This window comes from Carcharodon carcharias, chromosome 16, assembly GCF_017639515.1.
Source record: "Carcharodon carcharias isolate sCarCar2 chromosome 16, sCarCar2.pri, whole genome shotgun sequence".
Taxonomy (NCBI): Eukaryota; Metazoa; Chordata; class Chondrichthyes; order Lamniformes; family Lamnidae; genus Carcharodon; species Carcharodon carcharias.
Window position 1 is genome coordinate 117102492 of NC_054482.1, and position 13450 is coordinate 117115941.

At 46.3% G+C, this 13450-nt stretch overlaps 1 protein-coding gene across 13 annotated transcripts in view; it reads left to right on the forward strand.

Annotated features, from left to right (window-relative positions):
- Window positions 1-13450, forward strand: part of LOC121289241 (choline transporter-like protein 5) — a 478732-nt gene that overhangs the window by 149390 nt on the left and 315892 nt on the right. For all 13 annotated transcript variants that reach the window (XR_005945520.1, XM_041208474.1, XM_041208473.1 and 10 more), the window contains one exon: window positions 5656-5704. Coding sequence is in view for 9 of the 13 variants with exons in the window: in XM_041208474.1 (XP_041064408.1) it covers window positions 5656-5704 (49 nt within the window). In the remaining 4 variants the exon portion in view is untranslated. The remainder of the gene's footprint in view (window positions 1-5655; window positions 5705-13450) is intronic.

The following is a 13450-nucleotide window of genomic DNA, read 5'->3' on the forward strand; positions in this document are numbered from 1 at the left end:
ACCCTTCGACAGAACTTGAGTTCGAGTCCAGGAAAGAGCTGAAATATAAGCTGGTTTAAGGTGTGTGTGTGGGGGGCGGAGAGATAGAGAGACAGAGAGGTGGAGGGGGTTGGTGTGGTTGTAGCGACAAACAAGCAGTGATAGAAGCAGAATATCAAAAGATGTCAACAACAATAGTACAATAGAACACATAGGTGTTAAAGATAAAGTTGGTGATATTATCTAAACGAATGTGCTAATTAAGAATGGATGGTAGGGCACTCAAGGTATAGCTCTAGTGGGTTTTTTTTTATTTTATATAATGGAAATAGGTGGGAAAAGGAAAATCTTTATAATTTATTGGGAAAAAAAAAGAGAAGGGGGAAACAGAAAGGGGGTGGGGATGGGGGAGGGGACTCACGACCTAAAGTTGTTGAATTCAATATTCAGTCCGGAAGGCTGTAAAGTCCCTAGTCGGAAGATGAGGTGTTGTTCCTCCAGTTTGCGTTGGGCTTCACTGGAACAATGCAGCAAGCCAAGGACAGACATGTGGGCAAGAGAGCAGGGTGGAGTGTTAAAATGGCAAGCGACAGGGAGGTTTGGGTCATTCTTGCGGACAGACCGCAGGTGTTCTGCAAAGCGGTCGCCCAGTTTACGTTTGGTCTCTCCAATGTAGAGGAGACCACATTGGGAGCAACGAATGCAGTAGACTAAGTTGGGGGAAATGCAAGTGAAAAAGTTTTCACTTGCATTTCCCCCAACTTAGTCTACTGCATTCGTTGCTCCCAATGTGGTCTCCTCTACATTGGAGAGACCAAACGTAAACTGGGCGACCGCTTTGCAGAACACCTGCGGTCTGTCCGCAAGAATGACCCAAACCTCCCTGTTGCTTGCCATTTTAACACTCCACCCTGCTCTCTTGCCCACATGTCTGTCCTTGGCTTGCTGCATTGTTCCAGTGAAGCCCAACGCAAACTGGAGGAACAACACCTCATCTTCCGACTAGGGACTTTACAGCCTTCCGGACTGAATATTGAATTCAACAACTTTAGGTCGTGAGTCCCCTCCCCCATCCCCACCCCCTTTCTGTTTCCCCCTTCTTTTTTTTTTTCCCAATAAATTATAAAGATTTTCCTTTTCCCACCTATTTCCATTATATAAAATAAAAAAAAAACCCACTAGAGCTATACCTTGAGTGCCCTACCATCCATTCTTAATTAGCACATTCGTTTAGATAATATCACCAACTTTATCTTTAACACCTATGTGTTCTATTGTACTATTGTTGTTGACATCTTTTGATATTCTGCTTCTATCACTGCTTGTTTGTCGCTACAACCACACCAACCCCCTCCACCTCTCTGTCTCTCTATCTCTCCGCCCCCCACACACACACCTTAAACCAGCTTATATTTCAGCTCTTTCCTGGACTCGAACTCAAGTTCTGTCGAAGGGTCATGAGGACTCGAAACGTCAACTCTTTTCTTCTCCGCCGATGCTGCCAGACCTGCTGAGTTTTTCCAGGTAATTCTGTTTTTGTTTTGGATTTCCAGCATCCGCAGTTTTTTTGTTTTTATCCCTTTGTACAAATATTTAGCTTTCATGTGTAAGGCTTTGGTGCCTTCGCTGCTGGTCCTGGCAAGCACTTTAAAGTGAATCCAAATTTTCTGCATCTTCAGAGGTTTTGAGGCGTGAGTTGAAACAAGAGATAGGATCCCTTCATTCACCCCATCATGTGCAACAACCCCTTCCTTTACGAAGGTTATACATCAGCAACCAGCATGCTGTCCTAAACAACTGGGAACAGCAGGAGGCCATTCAGCCCTTGGAAGCCTGATCCTCCTCTCAGTTAAATCATGAGGCACCTGCTCCTCGACTCCATTTACCCACTTTAGTTCCTTTAACCCCTCCCTCACCGAGGGAAAATCTACCCATCTCAATTTTGAAAGTGTTGCCGGACCCCAAAGTCTTTGTCGGAGTGAGTGCCTAATTCCCACTAGCGCTTTCTTGACATCAACCCCGAATGAACTAATTCCAATTTTAAGATTATGCTACTAAAGTAAAAACAAATGATTGCGAATCTGGAAACCTGGAATAGAAACAGAAAATGCTGGAAAAACTCAGCAGGTCTGACAGCATCTGTGGAGAGAGAAAAACAGAGTTAATGTTTTGAACTCATGCTCCAAAGAAGTCATATTTGACTCGAAACATCAACTCGACCTCTCTCTCCACAGATGCTGCCAGACCTGTTGAGTATTTCAAGCACTTTTTGTTCCTAATTCAGATTGTACCCCCTTATCCTGCAGCTCCCCCACCTGGGGAATCTGAATCTCCAAATCTAGCCTATCGAACCCTTTCTCATTTTAAAGTCTTCAACCTGAGCACCTTTCAGTCTTCAGTACTCCAGGAGATAGAAGCAGCTCCTCACAATTTAACACTTCATTGCTGAATGGAGGAAATGAGAGATTCAAAATCTCAAATGCCCAGTTCTGACCATGAGATCACAGTTGGTAAACTAACTCAGGTCCTGATATTTCCATCCTTGAATTCAAGAGTTCAGATCCAGCCATGACAAGCTGTGAGACGACATTCACAGTATCGGCTGTGGCTTAGGGTCACCTCATCTCTGAAGTACAAACAAAAAAACTGCGGATGCTGGAAATCCAAAACAAAAACAGAATTACCTGGAAAAACTCAGCAGGTCTGGCAGCATCGGCGGAGAAGAAAAGAGTTGACGTTTCGAGTCCTCATGACCCTTCGACAGAACTTGAGTTCGAGTCCAAGAAAGAGTTGAAATATAAGCTGGTTTAAGGTGTGTGTCGGGGGGAGAGAGAGAGAGAGAGAGAAGTGGAGGGGGGGTGGTGTGGTTGTAGGGACAAACAAGCAGTGATAGAAGCAGATCATCATAAGATGTCAACAACAATAGAACAAAAGAACACATAGGTGTTAAAGTTGGTGATATTATCTAAACGAATGTGCTAATTAAGAATGGATGGTAGGGCACTCAAGGTATAGCTCTAGTGGGGGTGGGGAGAGCATAAAAGATTTAAAAATATTTAAAAATAATGGAAATAGGTGGGAAAAGAAAAATCTATATAATTTATTGGAAAAAAACAAAAGGAAGGGGGAAACAGAAAGGGGGTGGGGATGGAGGAGGGAGCTCACGACCTAAAGTTGTTGAATTCAATATTCAGTCCGGATGGCTGTAAAGTGCCTAGTCGGTAGATGAGGTGTTGTTCCTCCAGTTTGCGTTAGAAAACCAACGAAGCCCAACGCAAACTGGAGGAACAACACCTCATCTACCGACTAGGCACTTTACAGCCTTCCGGACTGAATATTGAATTCAACAACTTTAGGTCTTGAGCTCCCTCCTCCATCCCCACCCCCTTTCTGTTTCCCCCTTCCTTTTGTTTTTTTCCAATAAATTATATAGATTTTTCTTTTCCCACCTATTTCCATTATTTTTAAATATTTTTAAATCTTTTATGCTCTCCCCACCCCCACTAGAGCTATACCTTGAGTGCCCTACCATCCATTCTTAATTAGCACATTCGTTTAGATAATATCACCAACTTTAACACCTATGTGTTCTTTTGTTCTATTGTTATTGACATCTTTTGATGATCTGCTTCTATCACTGCTTGCTTGTCCCTACATCCACACCACCCCCCTCCACTTCATTCTCTCTCTCTCTCTCTCCGCCCCCCCACCCCACACACCTTAAACCAGCTTATATTTCAACTCTTTCTTGGACTCGAACTCAAGTTCTGTCGAAGGGTCATGAGGACTCAAAACGTCAACTCTTTTCTTCTCCGCCGATGCTGCCAGACATGCTGAGTTTTTCCAGGTAATTCTGTTTTCATCTCTGAAGTAGATGGTTGTGGTTTGAAGTCCCGCTCTAATGCCTTCAGCACAGAACCTAGACTGATCATGCAGCAGCCCCTCAGTAAAGCACTGTCAGGCGGGCAGTATTGAGGGAACACAGCACTGTCAGAGGGTCAGTGCTGAGGGAGCACTGCACTGTCAGAGGGTCAGTGCTGAGGGAGCACTGCATTGTCAGAGGGTCAGTACTGAGGGAGCACTGCACTGTCAGAGGGTCAGTACTGAGGGAGCGCTGCACTGTCAGAGGGTCAGTACTGAGGGAGTGCTGCACTGTCAGAGGATCAGTACTGAGGGAGTGCTACACTGTCAGAGGGCCAGTACTGAGGGAGCACTGCATTGTCAGAGGGTGAGTGCTGCACTGTCAGAGGGTGAGTGCTGAGGTAGTGCTGCACTGTCAGAGGGTCAGCACTGAGGGAGTGCTGCACTGTCAGAGGGTCAGTACTGAGGGAGTGCTGCACTGTCAGAGGGTCAGTACTGAGGGAGTGCTGCATTGTCAGAGGGTCAGTGCTGAGGGAACACCGCACTGTCAGAGGGTCAGTACTGAGGGAGTGCTGCACTGTCAGAAGGTCAGTACTGAGGGAGTGCTGCACTGTCAGAGGGTGAGTGCTGAGGGAGTGCTGCATTGTCAGAGGGTTAATACTGTGGGAGCGTTGCACTGTCAGAGGGTCAGTGCTGAGGGAGCACTGCACTGTCAGAGGGTCAGCACTGAGGGAATGCTGCACTGTCAGAGGGTTAATACTGTGGTAGCGTTGCACTGTCAGAAGGTCAGTGCTGAGGGAGTGCTGCACTGTCAAAGGATCAGTCTTGAGGGAGTACTGCACTGTCAGAGGGTCAGTACTGAGGGAGTGCTGCACTGTCAGAGGATCAGTCTTAAGGGAGTACTGCATTGTCAGAGGGGCCTTACGAAAGGAGCGCTCTGTTGTCTAAGGTGACATTTTCAGATGAGATGTTAAACTGAAACCCTGTTTGCTCATTCGGGTGGGTATAAAAGACCCATGATTGGATCTGAAGGAAAAGAAGGAAGTTCTCCCTGGTGCCCTGAACAATATTCACCCCTCAACCAGTATCATTAAAACAGATTATTTGATCGTTATCACATTGCTGTTGTGGGAGCTTGCTGTGCACAAATTGGAGGTCATGCATCCTACATTACAACAGTGAGTGCAATTAAAGTTTATTTCTTTGACTGTAAGGTGCTTTGGGACATCATGTGGTTGTGAAAGTTGCTATGGAAATGCAAGTGGTCTCTTTCTCGCTCTCTTTCATTGGAAGTGCTGTGTTGTTACCAGACATCCTCCATGTGCCTGTATCATATTCCTCCAGTTTAATGGTCAGGTTGATGCCACATTGTTTATTTAAAATGGTGGCACAGGAAGGCAAATAAAACCAAACACTGTTTTCTAGCTATATGCTTCTCTGTTTCTGGCCTGTGCTTGTTAACAGAATCCTTTCTCTGTCATATTTATTCTCCCCATTCATGAGGGTGACCTTCTAGAAACCAGTAACCCCTTTCTCCTCACACTCAGAGTTATAGGGATGATTCAGGATTCTGTGCTCCTGGGAAACAGCAGAGATGATTTTCTGACCCTCGTCAAGAATTGGATAAATAATTGAAAAGGAATAATTCAGGGGGCTATGGGAAAACAGAAGGGGGAGTGAGCCTAATTGAATCGCTCTTTCGTAGAGCCAGCATGGGCACAATGGGCTAAATGGCCTCTTTCATTGCTATGTGATTCTCTGACTTTAGTGGATGAATTTTATAATGAATCTAATTTATGTCCTTCTGTCTTCCAGGGGAGCCTCGAAGATTTGATCCAACATTCAAAGGACCAATTCACAGCAGGTAAGTAATCTGCTTCTTCCCCCAACACAATGTTAAAGCATCAGTCGAAATTGTACCTAAATGTGCAGATGGTCAGCCTGTACCTAGATGTACAGATGGTCAGCCTGTACCTAAATGTACAGATGGTCAGCCTGTACCTAAATGTGCAGGTGGTCAGCCTGTACCTAAATGTACAGGTGGTCAGATTGTACCTAAATGCAGGTTGTTAGCCAAGTGGTGCATATGTTTGGTAAGGATCCCAACTCTAAGTCCTGTTTGCCCATCATCCCTGACCTACATTGACTGCCAGGCTGGCAACACCTCGATTTTGGAATTCTAATCCTTCCGTGGTCTCAGCCCACTCACCACCAACCCCAGACCCGACCTCTGTTATCTCTGCATTCTCCAGCAGCCCACAGTTCTCTCAGATCCCTGCACTCCTCCAACTGTAGGCTCTTGAGCATCCCCCAGTTTTAATCACTGCACCATTGGTGGCTGTGCTTTCAAGTATCTGGGCCCTAAGGTCTGGAATTCCCTCTCTAAACCCCCTCACCTCTCTACCTCGCATTCCTCCTTTAAAATGCTCTGTAAAACCTCGCCCTTTGACATTGTTTTTGGTTACCTTCATAACATAGGGCCAGGTTCAATGTGGACCATCTGTGAGTTAGAAGTGAACCTTTTCTATGATTAATACTGAAACAGCTCTTACCAAGATATCAGACTGCTTGTCTGACATCCAGTACTGGATGAGCAGAAATTTCCTTCAATTAAATATTGGGAAAACCGATGCCATTGTTTTCACTCCTCGCTCCAAACTCCTATTCCCTAGCTACTGCCTCCATCCCTCGTCTTGGCAATAGTCTGAGATTAAGCCAGACTGTTTGCAACCTTGGTGTCACATTCGACCTCGAGATGAGTTTCCAACATCATATACATGCCATCATCAAGACCACCTATTTCCACTCCCTTCTTATCGCCCAACTGCGCTCCTGTCTCCATGTCTTTATCACTTCTAGACTTGACTATTCCAATGCAGCCTTGACTGGTCTCTGACATTCCACTCTTTGTAAACTCGAAGTCATCCGAAATTCTGCTGCCCATGTCTTAACTCACAGCAAATCCTGTTCCCCTATTACCTCGTGCTTGCTGAGCTACATTGGCTCCTGATAAAGCGAATGCCTTGATTTTAAATTTCTGATCCTCGTTTTCAAAACGCTTGCTGGCCTCGCGCTCCCTCTCTCTGTAACCTCCTCCTCCAGCCCCATAATCCTCCGAGATCTCTGCATTCCTTTAATTCTAGCCTCTTGTGCATTCCCGATTATAATGCCTTCATCATTGGAGACCGTGTTGTCAGTTGGCTGGGTCCTAAGCTCTGGAATTCCCTCCCTAAACCTCTCTGCCTCTCTGCCTCATTTTCCTCTGTTCAAACAGCCCTTAAAACCTACCTTTTTGGCCTAGCTCTTGGTCATTTGACCTAATGGCTCAATGTCATATTCTGTTTTATAATGCTCCTGTGAAGGGCTTATGGTTGTCTATATTGACATGCAGAAGGCATTTAGTAGTCTTTTAGTTTGGTGATTATTAGCATAAACAAAAGCACATGTCATTGGGAAGTAACCTTGTGACATGGGCAGGGAATTGGTTGGAAGGTAGGAGACAGGGAGTAGGAATAGATGGAGTCTGCTTGTTACAATATGATGGGATGTTCCCCAGGGATTTGTACTGGGACGTCAGCTTTTCATCCTATTTCACAATGACCTGCATGAAGGAATAGAGAGCCATGTATCCAACTGTGCAGATAACACCAGGTTTGGAGACACAGAAAGTCATGTTGACAGGAACAGGGAGTTACCAGGCACATGGACAGATTAAGCGAGTGGGTAAATTCTGACAGATGGGAGTTTATTATGTGTAATTATGAGGTTATTCACTTAGAATCCTTTTAAGATAAAAAAAAGCCTTGATCAGATTACCTCCTCACCTACAATTCCAGTGGACATAGTCACAGCATTTCAAGATAATTTCAACAATGATATCCATTTACTGATATATTCCAAGGTCATTTGCACTTTGCCATAGAAACAGGAGGAGGCCATTCAGCCCCTCAGGCTTGTTCCGCCATTCAATCATGGCTGATCAGTATCTGAATTCCATCTACCCACCTTGATTCTGTAACCTTTAATAACCTTGCCTAACAAAAATCTATTAAGCTCATTTTTCAATTTTCAATTGATCCGCAGCCTCAATAGTGTTTTTTGGGGAGAGAGTTCCAGATTCCCACTCCCCTTTGTGTGACATTGCCCCTGAACGGCCTGGCTCTCGTTTTAAGGTTCTGCTCCTCAGTTCTTCACTCCCCCCCCCCACCATTAGAGGAAATAGTTTCTCTCTATCTGCCCTGGGGACTTATTTAATCATCTTACACGCCTCAATTAGGTCACCCCTTAATCGTCCATATTCAAGAGAATACAAACCTGGTCTATACAACCTGTCCTTGTAATTTCGCCCTTTTAGCCCTGGTGTCACTGGCAAACATGTTGGAAATTCCCACCAGGTTGGGCAGCATACATGGAGAGAGAAACAGAGTTAACAGTTCAGGTCGATGACCTTTCATCAGATCTCAATAAGTTTGAGATGTTGAGGGTATTTTAAGCAGCTCCAAGTTAGGCTATGAGGAAGGAAAGAACAACAGGAAAAGTCTGAGATAGGCTCGGAGCAAGAGAGATTAAAAGACAAAAGAGATGATGGTGAAAGACAAAGAGGAGATGGTAATGGGATCAGTAAAGAAGCAAAAGATGTGTCTAGAGGAGGTGTGAGTGCAGAACCATTTCCAGTGACTGCTGTCCAAGAGAATCAGGGCAACGGTTAAAGTCTGAAGTGGCTGAATGTAATGTTGAGTCCAGGAGGCTGTAAAGTGCCTAATCGAAAGATGAGATCCATCACTCGAGCTTCTGTTGAGCTCCATTTGGACAGTGTAGGAGGCAGTGGACAGAGGTGTCAGAGTGGGGGGTGTGGCTGGGAAGTAAAATGGCAGGTGGCTGGAAACTACGGGTCATATTTGCAGAGCTGTTCAGCAAAGCGATCCCCCGATCTGCATTTGGTCTCTTCAGTGTGGAGGAGACCCTCTATCGCATTGTGTGGCACTACCACTGTGCTAAATGGGATAGATTTCAAACAGATCTAACAACTCAAGACTGGGCATCCATGAGGTGCTGTGGGCCATCAGCAGCAGCAGAATTGTACTCGAACACAATCTGTAACCTCATGGCCCAGCATATCCCCCAATATACCATTACCATCAAGCCAGGGGATCAACCCTGGTTCAACGGAGAGTGCAGGAGGGCATGCCAGGAGCAGCACCAGGCATACCTAAAAATGAGGTGTCAACCTGGTGAAGCTATAACACAGGACTATTGGCATACCAAACAGCATAAGCAGCAAGTGATAGACAGAGCTAAGAGACTTCAAAACCAACAGATCAGATCTAAGCTCTGCGGTCCTGCCACATGAAGTTGTGAATGGTGGTGGACAATTAAACAACTCACTGGAGGAGGAGGCTGCACAAATATCCCCATCCTCAATGATGGGGAAGGCCAGCACATCAGTGCAAATTATAAGACTGAAGCATTTGCTACAATCTTCAGCCAGAAGTGCTGAATGGATGATCCATCTCGGCCTCCTCCGGAGGTCCCAGCATCACAGATGCCAGTCTTCAGACAATTCAATTCACTCCATGTGATATCAAGAAATGGCTGAAGGCAATGGATGCTGCAAAGGCTATGGGCCCTGACAATGTTCCGGCAATAATACTGAAGACTTGTGCTCCAGAACTTGCTGCGCCCCTAGCCAAGCTGTTCCAGTACAGCTACAACACTGGCATCTACCCGGCTATGTGGAAAATTGCCCAGGTATGTCCTGTACACAAAAAGCAGGACAAATCCAACCCAGCCAATTACCACCCCATCAGTCTACTCTCCATCATCAGTAAATTAATGGAAGGGGGCATCAACAGTGCTATCAAGCGGCACTTGCTTAGCAATAACCTGCTCACTGATACCCAGTTTGGGTTCCACCAGAGCTACTCAGCTCCTGACCTCATTACAGCCTTGGTTCAAACATGGACAAAAGAGCTGAACTCCCGAGGTGAGGTGAGAGTGACTGCCCTTGACATCGAGGCAGCATTTGACCGAGTGTGGCATCAAGGAGCCTCAGCAAAACTGGAGTCAATGGGAATCAGGGGAAAACTCTCCGCTGGTTGGAGTCATACCTATCACAAAGGAAGATGGTTGTGGTTGTTGGAGGTCAGTCATCTCAGCTCCAGGACATCACTGCAGGAGTTCCTCAGGGTAGTGTCCTCGGCCCAACCATCTTCAGCTTCTTCATCAATGACCTTCCTTCCATTATAAAGTCAGAAGTGGGGATGTTCACTGATGATTGCACAATGTTCAGCACCATTTGCGACTCCTCAGATTCTGAAGCAGTCCATGTCCAAATGTAGCAAGACCTGGACCATATCCAGGCTTGGGCTGACAAGTGGCAATTAACATTCAGGCCACACAAGTGTCAGGCAACGACCATCTCCAACAAGACCATCGCCCCTTGACATTCAATGGCATTACCATCACTGAATCCTCCACTGTCAATCTCCTGGGGCAACCATTGACCAGGAACTGAACTGATCTAGCCATATAAATCCTGGTCAGAGGCTGGGAATCCTGCGACAAGTAACTCACCTCCTGACTCCCCAAATCCTTACCACCATCTACAAGGCACAAGTCAGGAGTGTGATGGAATACTCCCCACTTGCCTGGATCAATGCAGCTCCCACAACACTCAAGAAGCTCGACACCGTCCAGGACAAAGCAGCCCACTTAATTGACACCCCATCCACAAACATTCACTCCCTCCACCACCGATGCACAGTAGCATCAGTGTGTACCATCTACAAGATGCACTGCAGAAACTCACCAAAGCTCCTTAGGCAGCACCTTCCAAATCCATGACCATCACCATCTAGAAGGTCAAGGGCAGCAGACACATGGGAACATCACCACCTGGAAGTTCCCCTCCAAGTTACTCACCATCCTGACTTGGAAATATATCGCCGTTCCTTCACTGTTGCTGGGTCAAAATCCTGGAAATCCCTCCCTAACAGCACTGTGGGTGTATCCACGACTCATGGACTGCAGCAGTTCAAGAAAACAGCTCACCACCACCTTCTCAAGGGGCAATTAGGGATGGGCAATAAATGCTGGCCCAGTCAGCGAAGCCCACATCCTGCAAAAATGAATATAAAAACAAGGGGTCATAATATAAGCTCTACTCAGAGAATTCAGAAGAAACCTCTTTACCCAGAGAGTGGTGAGAATGTGGAACTCGCTACCACAGGGAGTTATTGAGGTGAAGAGTATAGATACATTTAAGGGGAAGCTGGATAAAAACATGAGGGGGAGAGGAATAGAAGGATATGTTGAAAGCAGGTTGGGAGTTTGGGAGGAAGGTCAACCCGCTGGAGCAGGGAATAGTTGGGTGAAATGACTTGTTCCTGTGCTGTAAATACTTTCTAATACATTGTGATTTAAAATGTCCTGTTTTAGCAAACCGGATCTTTTAAAAAAACAAGGGCTTATCTTCGAGTGACATCAAATAAAAGCATTTTACAATTCAACACAAAACAAACTCTACTGAAGTGTTTACTGCTCCAACTGTTCATTCTTTGTAACAAGCTCCTAACCAGAGCTGTAAAGTGTGTTTTTTATTGTGATTTGGAAACTAACCATGTACGGAAATTGCTTCTTCGCATTCAACAGCAAGTACTTGTGCATTAATGTAGGAAAACCTCCCACGCTATTCACAAGAGTGTGATCACACAGAATCTAGACTTCACTGGCAAGGCTCAAAGCTTTGCAATCGCCTCACTAAGCCTCTCTGCCATTGTACCTCTTTCTCCATCTTCATACCGATCTATAAAATCTAACTCTGACCGAGCTTCTGGTCACCTGTCCTGACATCTCCTTACGTAGTTTCGAGACAGATTTTGTTTGACAATGTGAAGGGCCTTGGGAGATATTACTAGGTGCCACTTAAATACAAGTTGTTGTTGAGCTGCCACTAATCAGAAATTTAATGGATGATTTTCAACTTCAATGGGGTTGAGGAACCGTGGATACTGACCAGATAAACTGAGCACAGAAACTGACTGGATTAACTGACCGGAGAAACTGACTGAAGAAACTGACCAGGGAAACTGACCAGAGAAACTGACTGTGGAAACTGACCAGGAAACTGACCGGAGAAACTGACTGAAGAAACTGACCAGGGAAACTGACCAGAGAAACTGACTGTGGAAACTGACCAGAGAAACTGACCGGAGAAACTGACCAGAGAAACTGACTGGAGAAACTGACCAGGGAAACTGGGCGGAGAAACTGACTGTGGAAACTGACCAGAGAAACTGATCGGAGAAACTGACCGGAGAAACTGACTGTGGAAACTGACCAGAGAAACTGATCGGAGAAACTGATTGTGGAAACTGACTGTGGAAACTGACCAGAGAAACTGACCAGGGAAATTGACCAGAGAAAGTGGCTGTGGAAACTGACCAGAGAAATTGACCAGAGAAACTGACCTGAGAAATTGACTATGAAAAATGTCCAGAGAAACTGACTTTGAAAACTGACCAGAGAAACTGTTTGGAGATACTGACTGGCGAGACTGACAGGTGTTTGCCGCTTCTTCACATGAAGGACAGTGGGTATCTGGAACTCTTCCCCTCCCCCCACTACCCCCCCCCACCATCCCCCATCCCCCACCACCCCCCTCCTCCCTCAACCACCCCCACTCCCCCACCTCTCCAAGCCACCCCCTAAACAACTCCACACCCCCCCTCCACCACCGCCCTCCTCTCCTCCATCCCCACTCCCCACCTCCCCAAGTCACTCCCCCCACCATCACGTCCACCTCCCCAGCCACTACCCCCAACATCCCCCTCCCCCCACCCCCACCACCTCCCACCTCCCCAAGCCAACCCCCACCAACACCACAACACCCTCCACCACTGCCCTCCACCCCCTCTCCACCCCCACCTTCCCACAGCCCCCTCTCCACCACCAAGGTTGAGGCAGGGGTTATTTCAAAACTGAACTTGTTGGATTTCTGTTTGAAAGAAGGGCTCGTATTTCCCTGACTTGTCAGAATCACAGAATCACACAGTACAGAAGAGGCCCTTCAGCCCATCGAGTCTGCACTGACATGTGAGAAATACCTGACCTACCTACCTAATCCCACTTACCAGCACTTGGCCCATAGCCTTGAATGTTATGACGTGCCAAGTGCTCATCCAGGTGCTTTTTAAAGGATGTGAGGCAACCCGCCTCCACCACCCTCCCAGGCAGCGCATTCCAGACCCTCACCACCCTCTGGGTAAAAAAGTTTTTCCTCACATCCCCCCTAAACCTCCTGCCCTCACCTTGAACTTATGCCCCCTTGTGACTGACCCCTCAACTAAGGGGAACAGCTGCTCCCTATCCACCCTGTCCATGCCCCTCATAATCTTGTACACCTCGATCAGGTCGCCCCTCAGTCTTCTCTGATCCAATGAAAACAACCCAAGTCTATCCAACCTCACTCAAGTCATTCAAGACTTCCTGATATTCTGAAGTACTTCACAACCAATAAGGAAAATGAGTTGAAGGGTTACAGAACCATGGCAGGTAAATGAAATTGACATACAGATCAGCCACGAGGTAATTGAATGACGAAGCAGGCTGG